The sequence below is a fragment of the Perca fluviatilis genome, chromosome 13 (assembly GCF_010015445.1).
Source record: "Perca fluviatilis chromosome 13, GENO_Pfluv_1.0, whole genome shotgun sequence".
NCBI lineage: Eukaryota > Metazoa > Chordata > Actinopteri > Perciformes > Percidae > Perca > Perca fluviatilis.
The window spans coordinates 5,932,252-5,946,322 of NC_053124.1; the positions used below are offsets into that span (position 1 = coordinate 5,932,252).

The 14,071-nt window shown below is 43.4% G+C and overlaps 1 protein-coding gene across 4 annotated transcripts in view; it reads right to left on the reverse strand.

Moving 5' to 3' along the window:
• The window catches only part of arhgef1a (Rho guanine nucleotide exchange factor (GEF) 1a), a 45,605-nt gene that overhangs the window by 16,397 nt on the left and 15,137 nt on the right, over positions 1 to 14,071 (reverse strand). For all 4 annotated transcript variants that reach the window (XM_039820723.1, XM_039820725.1, XM_039820722.1 and 1 more), the window contains exons 6-11: positions 12,294 to 12,403; positions 8,526 to 8,669; positions 8,106 to 8,356; positions 6,609 to 6,734; positions 3,444 to 3,561; positions 1,980 to 2,056 (exon numbers count right to left, since the gene is read on the reverse strand). In XM_039820723.1, the coding sequence (XP_039676657.1) occupies positions 1,980 to 2,056; positions 3,444 to 3,561; positions 6,609 to 6,734; positions 8,106 to 8,356; positions 8,526 to 8,669; positions 12,294 to 12,403 (826 nt within the window). The remainder of the gene's footprint in view (positions 1 to 1,979; positions 2,057 to 3,443; positions 3,562 to 6,608; positions 6,735 to 8,105; positions 8,357 to 8,525; positions 8,670 to 12,293; positions 12,404 to 14,071) is intronic.

The following is a 14,071-nucleotide window of genomic DNA, read 5'->3' on the forward strand; positions in this document are numbered from 1 at the left end:
AAATGGTTATTTGATTTTCGTTTTAAATCATGGGGATCAGACCTCCGGTGCTGGGTCTAATATTCTAATATTAGCTGCTGCAGCTAGCTAGCAGCTAGCTACCAGCCCTGTGAGCTTGGTCCCCGCGGTTCGCTCCCCGGTGCTGACTGACTCTGGTCCGTCTGCAGAGCTGCGTTACCCGCTCTAGCTGACCTGGGAATCTACCGCGCTCGTGATTTATTCATATTTTATTTACTTTGCAGTGATATGCTATGCACTGATGTCAGGCAGGCTTGCTGCTGCTTTTAGTCTGAGCCTGTGAGATAACTAAACTTCCTTTGAATATAACGTGCATATAAATAGACGGAATAAATAAAAGTCCCCGGAAATAAATATAAGTAAAACATATGTATTTAGGCTATTGAACTATAATGACTAATGCCTATATATGTATTGCCTCATTTATGTATTTCATGTTCCATTTCATAGCCATATTTATTATGTAAAGGGGGCAAAAATGGACGATCAGTCGCTCAGGAAGTTATAGACTACAGTTTCCCTCAACAGCAGCCGGGACATTCTAACGCTTAACGTGGTAACTTAATGTACCTAAACAATGATCAATCAGATATCAATCAGTTATCAGTCACATAACGTCCATAATAATTGGACTTTGGGTTAGATTTTTTTGACAGTTTTCAGTGGTTATGAGGAGCAATATGAGAGAGAAATTTGGTAATCATTGATCATTGTTTAGGTACATTAAACCACCTCTATTTGTTTCTGGACATCAAGCTAGGCCATATGCTAGCTAGCTAGCTAGGTGCTTAAATTATGTTACTCACCCTCGTAGTTGTGGACATAACTTCATACGTCCCACTTCAAAGCTTTCTCCAGTTTCCTGACGGGTGCAGGTGAAAGTGCGTCGACCATTCTGTGCACATTGTTGACATATACTTATAATAAAGCTATACGCGTGGCGGGGATATATAAACTTGGTTACAGTCAGGTTACAGAGCAGCCGCCCTCAACAGACGTTCTAAAGTAAAGTGAGCGCACCCTCAACAGGGTTGGGATCATTTCATTGGTCAACACTACAGCTGGCATTCTATTGGTTGTTGACTTTTGATAGGGTTATAACACACAAAAATCCAAGGCGCAGGAGAAATCCGAGAGCAGAAACTTTGCAAGTGAGCAGAATCAGCCTGAGTGCGAGGAGAAGGTTCAAAGCTGAGAGCAGGAAATCTGTCCAAACAACAACATATCTGAGTCCAAGCAGAAAGTTTGAGTGCAAGCAGAGCAAATCAGCGAGCACAAACTTTGAGCACAAGCAGAGAAAATCCAAGCGCGAGCACAAACTTTGAGCACAAGCAGAGCAAATCCAAGCGCGAGCAGTGACTATTTGAGTGTGAGAGCAAGGTTTTGAGGGAAATTATTACAAAATCTGAACGTAATATCAGTGAGAAATGCTCTCAAATTGAAAGAATGCGCTCTTGATTAAAGATAGGAATATAACTCCATATGTTTGCAGCTTTAAATATTATTACTAATAATACCTGGTATTGGTAATATTTATTATTATTGTATTATTATTATTATCGGTGGTGGCAAAAAGAATCATTAGCATTAGTGCATAGTTATTAATTTTTTGTCATGCTTTATCTTAGCTTGCCACCTCCTTTTCTCTCGCTCCACCTTTTAATATTCTTTCCAGTCTGACAGCACACACACACACACACACACACACACACGCACACACACGCACGCACACATCCAAACACACGCAAGCACACACACACACACACACAGACACGCACACATGCACGTACGCACACACAACAACAACTTATATCCGTTTGATCTTTGAGTAACTTCTGTAATTGTCTTTGGTCTTGCAAAAATGGAAAAATTATAAAAAGAAATCACATATGTTGATATGATGTGGAGCTCAAAAATTCTAATAGCCATAAAGGTGTCTTATATTGTGGCCAATAGAGTACCTGTTGGTCTATTGAACTAAGAAGTTCTCTGACCATGGAGAGAGCCTGGGCAAGAAAGGAGGCTTCTTCTCCATCATCTGGAAGAGAAACAAACATTATTATTGACATACAGTACAAGAACCTAAAGCAACAGACACAATGTACACAGAATATTATGTAGCCACCATTATCCATCAATTGTGTCAAACATTAAACTGCTCCTAGACAGACCGAAACATCTCCTCTTTGAATTTATTATTGCTTGAATGATTTCGGCTGGTGACAGTTTCTCATAAACAAAAATCTAACTGCAGTAAAGTTATTTCTGTTCAGATAGGTATAGCAGCACTATGTGCACATAGAATATATATCTCTCTTATTGCTGCAGCCCAAACCGTGCATGGTGTGGCGGTGCAATTTTCAGGATTGGTCCAGAACCCTGCAGGGACCTCAAGTGTAAAAATGGACACACTAACCCTAACCCTGCCGACAGGGGCACTATACCGTAAAACTTCAAATAATAGCCGAGTCCCAAATAGACGCCTGTCTCTTTTAAACACCTGGTGTGACAACAGATTTGGGTAAATAAAGGCCGGTCTCAAATAGAGGCCTGGTCTGTTTTTTTTCGTTTCGGGTTGTGTTTGATCTTTAAACTTAAACCACAAACGCTATATCGTCTGTTTGTTTTGATTTGATTTTACGTGATACGTACGCAACCGTTCATAAACGACTCATCACTATGGCAACATAACAAACAGGTTAACGAACTTTCTTTTAGTCTTCAGTTTTTCTTAATTCTCTCAATACCACCATGGAGACAAAAAGAAAAAAGTATGATTTGACATTTAAGCTGACAGTTGTCAAATTTGCCGAACAAAACTCGGGAGAAGCAGCGGCAAGACATTTCTCGATTGATCCTAAGAGAGTGCGAGAATGGCGTAAACATAAAGCAGAACTGCAACGTCTGTCCGAGGAAGACGACAAAAGGGCCAGACTGCGAGGTGGAGGGAGGAAGAAGGTCAGTGAAGAGCTGGAGGTGAGCGTGTGTGAGTGGATGCACAGCATGCGGGTAAAGCATCTCAGAGTCTCACGTAAAATGATCAGAAATACGAATAATACGAATTAAAAAAAATGTATATAATGTGGTAACTTCCTATTGTCAATTAAAGGCCTGTCTCTTATAGACGCCTGTCTCAAATACAAGCTGGTGCATTTTGGCGATTTGGGTAAATAGAAGCCCGGGCTATTATTTGAAGTTTTACGGTAACCATACAAGAGGACGGAAGTTCATGCAGGAGTGGTGCAGGAGTCAAATGGATTCTCCATGTAGGAAAACAGTTTTTGTCTGGAAGGTGAAAAGTTCCAAGAGCTATTGAATGCTAGTTTGTGGCTAAACTGAATGTCCTGAATTCTGTGCACAGGCCTAAAGTTTTCCGGTTTGACAATGACATTGACGATGAAGCCATTGTGACTGGGGTGATTTACCAGTGGTATTGTCCAGAATGCGCTGAACAATGACAGGATACTTGGAAATCCGCTGAGTCACCAACAAGATGCACTCCTGAACACCATGGCAACGTAGTAAGGGTCCACGACTCATCCGCTGCCCACAGACAGAGAGACACACACTGACAAAATGATCCTGGCTGACATTTCTTTGTTTAAAAAGCAACTTTGAGGATAAGAAAAAAAGACCACTGTTTAGTAAAAGACAGACAAATAAGGCAAATGAAGTCTGTCAACTGACAGTCATATTGGACTGGTCCAACATGAATACATAAATAAGGACCATGTCTACAGAACAGGACATGTTTTACTGGTTGTACAGTATAAAATAAATAAATAAAGAGAACAGGACATGTTTAAAGGGGTGATAGAATGATTATATAGGGTATTTCACACTGTTCCTTATGGTCTCCTAATGGGGTATGTAACATTGGTTGGGCTGAAAATGGCCTGGTTGATATTTTACTGGACCTTATGCATCCCTGTGTTTTGGCCCTATTTGTAACAAGAGCTTTTCTTCCAAATATGGTATGGTCATGAATATTTAGATGAGCTGCGCGCTGATTGGTTGGAGCTGACTTGCCACGCAGACATTAGAGACGCTGGCTAGTTGAGCGTATTGCTGCGCACACATACATTAGAGAAGCGACAGAATCTCATATTCCAGACACTGCAATGTTTCATTACCAAATTCACTTCTGAGACTTTTTAAGCGAGAAATCAACTATATAAAGCTGAAATATGGGCCGTTTACAAAAATTGATGGCTAATTGCAAATTTGGTAAGACGTGTCAGACTTTAGGAGCTCCACACAGTCTGACGAGAAAGCGGCAGCCTGCTGGCCGCCACAACCCAGCGCAAAGTCACCCTTTGTGGATACTGCACTACGGGGCTCGCGCAGCCGCTGCGGCATAACTCTAATATATTTATGGTTTGAATTTCGTCACGCCACTTATATAACATCATTCCCCAATGTCTTATAAAGCTAACCGTTGTGTCCGATTTGATTTTAAGGCATTTTTACGGATTGGTGCGTCTTTGTAGGACGCCAGCAGCTTGCTATATGTCCCATTCATTACAATGGGGAAATACCACAGCTAGCTAGCTACACTGTCGCCATAACTAAATTATATTTACAGTTTGAATTTCGGCACACCACTTATATAACATCATTCCCCAATGTCTAATAAAGCTAACCGTTGTGTCCGATTTGATTTTAAAGGCATTTTACGGAACGGTATGCTCTTTGTAGGACGAGCAGCTGCTTGCTATATGTCCCATTCATTACATTGGGGAAATATCGCAGCTTGCTCACTTTCGCATAACTAAAGTATATTTACAGTTTGAATTTCGTCACGGCATGAATATTACAGGTTCCTCAAGGTCTTACAAAGCTTGGCTAACACTTGTCCGATTTCGGATTTCAATTGAATGTATTTTTGTGAATGTCAGAGTTAGGAGGAGGCTAGCTAGCTCTCATTGATGGACTCCATCTCACCTCTATCAATGAGACTTCGCGGACAAGAGGCGTTTATTTCCCGATTGTTTGTTTAAATAACTCAACACACATACCCATTATAATATTAACTGGAACCTCGCGGGCCTGCGTTAAAGATTGCGGTGGTAACAAGCTCGCTGACACTGCGGTCAGGGCGACGATGTAGCAACCCAGGCAGCACCAACACCGGCACTAAACTCCGACACACAGTCGGAGAAAATTTGCAATTAGCCATCCATTTTCGTAAAGTGGCCCATATTTGAGCTTTATATGGTTGATTTCTCGCATAAAAAAGTTTCAGAAGTGAATTTTGTAATGGAATAGCAGAGATCTGCGTGACCTAGCTAGATTCAGAAAACTACCTGATCTCAGGTGTGTAGCGCTAGGTTGTAAATAAGCGTGCGGACCGTTCTCTTAATACACCCATGGGCTGACAAAGGTTCCGGTTTTTGGGAGGTTGACGTCAACTTCCAGCTTTGTTGGGATTCGCCCGTTTTCAGCGGCAGTTTCAAAATATGAGATTTTCATAGTAAAGGGGTGTCAATGGGATTTTGAGCTTCTATGTATGTCCTATTTACCCACCGAACTGTCGTTATTCAACTATGACAGGGTAAAATCGGTTTTGCATTCTATCACCCCTTTAACTGGTTTGACAGTATAAAATAAATAAATAAAGACAACAGGACACAACTTTTCTTTCACTTCTCTGATTCATTCTGTTTTGTTATCTTTATCTATTTCTTCACTGACACTGTCACTCTGTCGAAATATGTACACACGTGGTACGCTCCAAAGGGTTTGTGGCACGGTAACTGGCCAATGAAACATGACCATTACAGCGTTTCAAGCGGGCTGTAAATCGAACACAACTAAGCCGCACAGCCAAACGGACGGGACGCATCGCTCCACAAAATAAACAAAATATTGCATACTTATGCGACACTTTCGATATATTATTGCGCAACGTGATATTGCGATAACGATATTGAGTTGATATATCATGCAACCCTAATGTGGACTGATCCTAAGAACTTTTAAAACATCTTGAAAGCCAAGCACCCTAACTCCCCTCTTTTGAGTCTGGCACATATTGCAAATTGCAGTTTAGTCTCATTCTCAGATTGAATGCAAACTGTATGAGGAATTTGGGACACTAAAATGCACTTATACCCCCATGTTGACTGTCTGTTTGAATGGGTTAACCCTCCTCGATCTACTGGGCTTCGCGACCCGGGTCACCAGGTGGGCTGGATCAGGATAGACTAGGGTCCATTTCAATGTGAATAGCGCACGACAGCATCTATCCCCTGAATTGACACCTTGATCCATAAAGTTAAACAAAGGGTGTTTGCAGGTAGTGACACAAACACACACACACACACACACACACACACATACACACATAGATATACACCTAGATTAACTCACACACTATACAAACTCGTATGTGCACATGTAAAAAGATGTGCTTTATATTCTTCTGCAACCATATATTATATATTTGACAAAAACCATATACAACCCATACAGTTCACCTCCTGTGTATAAACTCTACATTCACTTATTATGATCTCTCTTTTTTCCTTTGTAATGTAATACATGCTGTGTATTTCCCTGTGTTTTACTGTGTTTTCTGTCAGTCTCACCCGTATGAAGCATTGGAACTTTTTGTCTCTGGCCAGCAGTTCTTTGTACAATTTGACAGCTTTCAAGTGGCGGCTGCAGAACTCAGCATAGGTCTTTCGCATGTCGTCCGCACACTGGCCTGAAAACTGGCAGAAGAACACATGCATGTGACTGAGACAGAACTTGTGCTTAAATGCAAAGGAATGTCACTGTTCACACCTGCAATATGTATTCAGATTTAGGTTGTCAATATACTAAATATTTCTAGGAAACAGTCACAAGTAAATAGCAATCTGACAGAAAACATCGTATAAAATGAAAAAGCAATTATAATTAAAGCTGCAAGCAGCAATGAACGTGCCCTTGCACATTGCACGTGTCAAGTGGCAAGTAATCTCCCCCTGGCATTCGTCACAGTGCCACTGAGTGTAAAAGCGTGAAAGGCGGAGGTATGTCCCTCTTTAATGCTAATGTATTTTAAAGATGGAGGCGCAACATGGCTGCTGCCATTTGAACGTATTTGAGTGTATTCTGAACAATTCTGAATGGCAGATTCTACACTTACGAGAATACTTTGATTAGTTGGTGGAAGTAATTACACATGATGAGTACATATTTGTGAAAGAACAAAGGTTTTTTTGCTAAGAATCAACTCAAATAATTACACAATGGAGCTTTAAAGTAGCCTGTAAATGGTCAATTTCACCAATCATCCATAATTTGCACATACATTTTAATATAGCTGACATTGGGTTAAAGATATGGCTCCAATAGGCTTTTTTGATAGTCTGCACTGCAGGGATTACTTCTTAGAAATCTTGTAAGGGGCACAATTGAGCCAATTTACCATAATCAAGCCCATGTGGATCACTTCAAACCTGGTCTAACATCATGTATGGAAGATTTGGGGCAGATCGAACAATGTTTGAGTTACAACAACTTTATGCACCCCCTACGTGCGCAGAGTGCGAGGGCCTGTTCATTGCTGCTTGCAGCTTTAATTATTAACACGACTGTCGTTTATCTCCAAATGGAAAATGACTGTCTGCCTGTAATACTGATAAAAATACTCTTTGCTTGAACGGGTTTTTAAGCTTTGACAATATGATCTCTCATATTTTTCTACACTGTCCAGCAGAATGCTTCTTTTCCCAGTGTGGTATCTCCAAAGAGGTTATAATAATGAGAGGCGACACTCACGTGGTTACCGCCACAAGAGGGTGCGCTGACAGTGCGTCCGCCATTTTGGACGGAATGCTTCCCTGTGTCACAATCAATATATTACATCCATGTTCAAAATCAAACGTCAATTTGCGTCTGCCAACAACAGCAGCGCACACCGAGTTACAAAAATTCCAGGGTGCACAACCACGCGCCATGGTGATGTCATTTCATGGCTCGCGCTAGGAACACAACAGCCACTATAAACCTAGCTTCAATCTGCTGGTGTGTTGGTGTGTCACAGTGTGAGTCTGTTGGTGTGTAGGTGTGTCAGTGTGAGAATGCATGGCAGTCACCTGCTCCAGCAATATGTCCCCCAGCTGGTGAATGGTGAAGTTGCGGCTGGATCCAGACTGCAGGCTGCTTTTTTGCCGCAGGAGAAGCTGTGCCAGGAAATGGGAATGTATCCGGATCAGCTGGTCCAGGCAGGGGAACATGGCATGCACGGTGCACGGGTCTAGCTGAAGCTCGTCCAGCATGCCTTGCCGGAACACCCTTTCCATGATACGCAGCGTTCGCATGTGGTGCAGCTCAGTCTGAATCAGCTCTAAGAAGGACACATGGCCACATTACACAAATAACACACACACACACACACACACACACACACACACACACACACACATCGAAGTCACGTAACAGACTGTAGCAGTCAAAACATTGAATGTCTGTACTATGTGGGAGAAACTTTAGGGTCGATCAACTACTACTGTCACCATAGATGACATCCTGCCTCTTGATGACGTTTTTGCGGTGTGTCTGCAAGTAATTGTTGTCCACAGCCATGCTCCATGAGTCAGCCTTGAAGTCCTGGCCCTCGAGTTCCAACTCCTCCAATACTGAAGTGTAGTAGTTGTCTCCTAAATAAGAGAAACCCATCAGCATCGAAGATTACAGGCTGACAAATGATGTTAAGATCCTGTAGCAGGTTGGAATAAGAACCAAGGTCAGCAGGTCGCGCTGTAAGTCCAACTGAAATCACAATTAATCACACCCTTTTGCAGTCAAAATCCTGGTAAAGTGGATATTAAATATAATACTTCAAAAAATACAAATGTCTTTAGAGATACAACAGTTGCTATTTTAGCCTCTAATCCTGTGAGTGTGATGTACATGTTTGATTGCAAGTTTAGCTGGCAGGAGTCCAGTGATGTAATGTGACTAAGTACATTAACTCACTTTCATTTTTAAAACTTTATACTTCTACATGTCATGCCTACTACATGTCTGTAATGTCTACATGTCTAGGAGAAATACAGTACATATTTTCTTGAAACTTTTAAAGTAAGCCAACAAAGCCCTTTAAATAGAATTGAATATTTAACTTTTATACCTAAGTCACTTCCCAAAACTTCTCATTTAACCATCTACTGACCTAACTCGGTCATCTCAAGTTATTGACAATGATGAGATCAAATAGCAACCAGTGTAGAGTAAGAGGCACGCACCCTTTTTTTAAATGTAGCAAACATTACTGTCAAAAGTGTCAAAAAACAGCAATGCTTAACGCAACTATCCTAGGTACTCTTCTGCTCGTGCGACAGCGAGAGACGCTGCATCTCATGTCATCCATGAAAAGATTGTTACAGTACACCTTTCCTGTTGCGGGTTTCCAGACTGTGGTCAGGAAGTGCCAGTATTACCAACAGATGAAGCCACCGTGTCTTGAGAGGCTTGTTGTTTTATTGTTCACTGTTAACTTATTTTACATTGTCTTTGCTATCTCTTTTTCCTCTCATTTATCCCTCACAGCAGCAATCATACACTAATCCCACTCCCCACTCCCTGCCATCACTCACTCAACGTACCGGACATTCTCGCTCTAACTTAGACTACTCTCCTAACGGGGAACCCATTTTCATGTGAGAAACAGATAAGCTACTTTTCATAGAGAAGCACCTTCCACTTTTCCTGAAGAAGTAGTTTTATATTGAGGATGCCAGGCCTCCCCCAGTTTTCACCGCAGTGGTAAAAATGATGTTATCTCAAGTAGAGATAACGACGCCTCTGACGTCAGAGCTGGTGGAACTGCTGGAAAAATGTGCTATAATTTCCCCCCGTTATTTCCTCACACAAGAGGAAACAGGAGGGATGAGACCGATGCTGGACCTGTCTTTGTTCGACCGGTGCATCATGAAGCAACCGTTCCACATGTTGACTATCAAACATGTGTTTCAGTGTGTGTGCCCCGGCGATTGGTTCACTTCCATCGACCTTGAGGGTCTGTGCTTTCACATTCCTGTCATTCCCAACCACAGAAAATTCCTGCACTTTTCCTTCCAGGGGGTTCAATATCAGTAGGCTACAACCGGCTGCCATTTGGCTAATCTCTGGACCCCCGTACGTTCTCCAAATGTATGGAGACGGCTTTATAGCCTTTACGCAGAAGGGGATTAGGGTTCTGTTTTTCTTAGACGACCTAATCCATGTCATGCACCCTCCCAGGAGAGAGCTGCACTCCACATAGCGAAGGTTGTGCAGCATCTACAATCACTAGTTTTCGCCATATACTGGTAAAAGAGCTCGCCGATTCCCTTATAGGCTGTAGTTTATCTGGGTGTGGACAGAAACATCACCACTATGAAAACCAGGCTTGATGCATTAAATTCTCTACTGTCACACATTGTACCTGACAGGGTGTTGTCAGCACTGTTAGTGATGCATCTGCTGGGTTTGATGTCCATGAGTCACGTAATGGTTCTTTTAGGACATTCAGAAATGGTTCGCCCGCCTGGGCCTCAACCCAATACTGCACAAGAGGCGCATGCTGACCATCCCTCCCTCTCTACAGTCCAATCTGGCCTACTGGCACGTCTGTGCTCGATCGTCAGGGGTTCCTCTGGGGAGGGTGACGTCACACATAACTCTCATTGGCTGACAGAGCAAGTCCGAGTCCCAGGTTGTGGGAAGGAGATGGACAGGTCATCCATCTCTCCACATTGCCTGGAGCTGGCCACGGTGCTAAAAGTGATGAAACACTTTGCTCTGATTCTGTCAGGTAGACGTGTTAGACATGTGATAAGAACAGACAACATGACAGCTGCAGCACGAGAGAATGCACAGTGCACACTGTGGGTCTCTATGAAGGTGCGAGACTGGTCTCTACGCTTTTCAACCTGTCCCCCTGATTCCTCGCCTGCTGGCACGCATGCAGGAGGAGAGCCTGGCGGCCATTCTAGTGACACCAGAACACACAAGTGCATCCTGGTTCCCGACTCTGGTACAACTACTGGCGGGGACACCATGACCGCTGCCATCGCAGCTCAACTGTGCGATCTCCCACCCTCCAGTGATAAGCCAACGACACCATGTTGTGTCCTCTGCCTCGTATTAACCTATCCTCAGACACTGCTGGATAATTATTTGGCTACGTCTAGTTAAAGCGCATGTTGCAGGCACTTCGTCCCGCCACGAAGGCTACGGAGAGAGATGGGTTTTTGCGCATCCCTTGGTGTAGTATTTGTTGAAGGTGGTCAGACGACAGAAACCGGTTGTGCGTTCTCTAGCACCTCAATGGGATTTAATCCCAGTGCTCAGGGCTCGGGGCTTCCCCTTTTAAGTCTCTGGCACACATATCTCTCAGAATGTGTGTCCCTGACAACAGCGCTCATCCTAGCCTCCATGTCTGCTCAGAGAGTGAGTGACTTATGCACACTTGTCTCACCGTCCTGCCTTTCTATTAGCGAGAACAGGAGCGCAGCTACTTTACAGCCAAATCCATATCCTCAGAGGTTATTATGGATCACCTCACAGCATTAAACAGGTCAGTGATGGAGATATCAGGTTTTTAACAAAACAATATACATTTTGATACATAAAAACATGTACAGTGTGAGTAGGATTAGGAGCTAGTTTATGCTATCTGCTTGTGGACTTTGGTGTCAGGTGACAGGTGGCATTGACTACATCAGCTTTGCCCTTCACCTAATAGCAACAGCTCTTACAGGGCGAAGCCTATACGAAATAGAACGATAGTTACGTATTGTAACTCCAGATTCTATGAGTCTAGGCATAGTCCTTTAAGATCCAGGCCACCTGCTTCACCAACATTGGCTGAAGAAAAATGCGGATGTTGGGAGCAGATCTGTGGTCTCGCAGCTGTAATACACAGTAACTGCAGATGTAAGAGAGGCCCGTGCTGGGCATAAGGGCATGAGAGAAATCTTTATAGTTGTGCATCCGTTAGGGATAAACCCAATAGCAAAAGCTCTTAGAGAGCTTCCCCCCCCCCCATTGCACTTCAAACTATCCTGCTTTGCATAATTACTTGCCTCATTTACTTCACAACCACATTTTACCAATAGCACTAATCTCTGCATTTCAGCCATTGTAGTGTGGAGGTGTACAGATAATGATTCAAACATTGGCTCTTTACCCTACACTATCCTGCTGCTGCACTATACAAATTACCAACTTCACACCCCTATCTCCCCCCAGCCATTTAATTGATATGATATATATATATATTTGAAATATTCTGATACCGTCATCATTGAGAGATTCCACTGACATAGCTCTGGTCCTGAAGCTCAGGGAGTCTGTGGACTGGGAAAGGATCCTGCGCAGCCCCAGGGGAGAGTCGTCATTCAGGGTCCTACAACACACACACACACACACACACACACACACACACACACACATAATCAAATGTGCAATTCACTAAGTACAACACACAGTAACTTTTTCACCACATCTAATCAGCGTGTCGTCAAGGACAATACCTTTCATATGAAGTAAATGTCTTTCACAATACAATGCTCACAATACTTTTGATATGCTTCTCTTCTGATTTGCATGAATCACTGAACCGTTTGGTAAACCTATAGATTTTGAATTGTGTTGTCATCTTTATAAAATGTGTGTCTGTATGAACATGTAAATTACATGAAGCAGGATAGACAGCAAGGAATAGGAAGAGCTTGTGGACAAGGGATCTGTCACAGAGGTGGGCATTGCCACCAACAGAGAGGCCAGAGAGGTGGGCATGGGCCACAACAGAGAGGCCTGAGAGGTGGGCATGGACACCAACAGAGAAGCCTGAGAGGTGGGCATGGATACCAACAGAGAGGCCAGAGAGGTAGGCATGGACACCAACAGAGAGGTGGGTATGGGCCCCAACAGAGAGGCCTGAAAGGTGGGCATGGATACCAACAGAGAGGCCATAGAGGTGGGCATGGGCACCAACAGAGAGGTCAAGAGGTGGGCATGGGCACCAACAGAGAAGCCAGAGCGTTGGGCATGGGCACCAACAGAGAGGCCAGAGAGGTGGGCATAGGCACCAACAAAGAGGCCAGAGAGATGGGCATGGGCACTAACAAAGAGGCCAGAGAGAGATGGGCATGGGCACCAACAGAGAGGCTGGAGAGGTGGTTATGGGAACCAACAGAGAGGCCAGAGAGGTGGGCATGGGCACCAACAGAGAGGTGGGTATGGGCCCCAACAGAGAGGCCTGAAAGGTGGGCATGGATACCAACAGAGAGGCCATACAGGTGGGCATGGGCACCAACAGAGAGGTCAAGAGGTGGGCATGGGCACCAACAGAGAAGCCAGAGCGGTGGGCATGGGCACCAACAGAGAGGCCAGAGAGGTGGGCATAGGCACCAACAAAGAGGCCAGAGAGATGGGCATGGGCACCAACAAAGAGGCCAGAGAGACGGGCATTGGCACCAACAGAGAAGCTGGAGAGGTGGTTATGGGAACCAACAGAGAGGCCAGAGAGGTGGGCATGGGCACCAACAGAGAGGCTGGAGAGGTGGTTATGGGAACCAACAGAGAAGCCAGAGAGGTGGGCATGGGCACCAACAAAGAGGCAAGAGAGGTTACTGTAAAAACTAAATTGTCCAAATGACTGAGAGGATGTCTTCATTGATCATAACTTGATTACACATAGGATAGATATTATGGAAATGTTGGGTAATGTAAGTGTTATTACTTAATGTGAAAACTGTAATCTGTCTTTTACACTACTGTAGCATGTTACTTTCAGCACTTCTAACTGCGATTTGAAACATGTAGCTTGCATTTTTTGTTACTGGATTCACTGGTAGTTAAACAACTAACCTAAAAACATATCATTATGGTGGGTTTTGGTGTTTAAACCATATGTTCTGATGACATTTCACAAAAGACAAAGCAATATTTTGAATCAACGGTTGTGTGGTGTGAGGTGTTTACAATCCAAATTAATGCACAATGGAAAATTTTGCATGAACGAGTTGTAAAAAGATCTAAATTAAATTCAGTGAAGGGCTGGGCTAAGGAA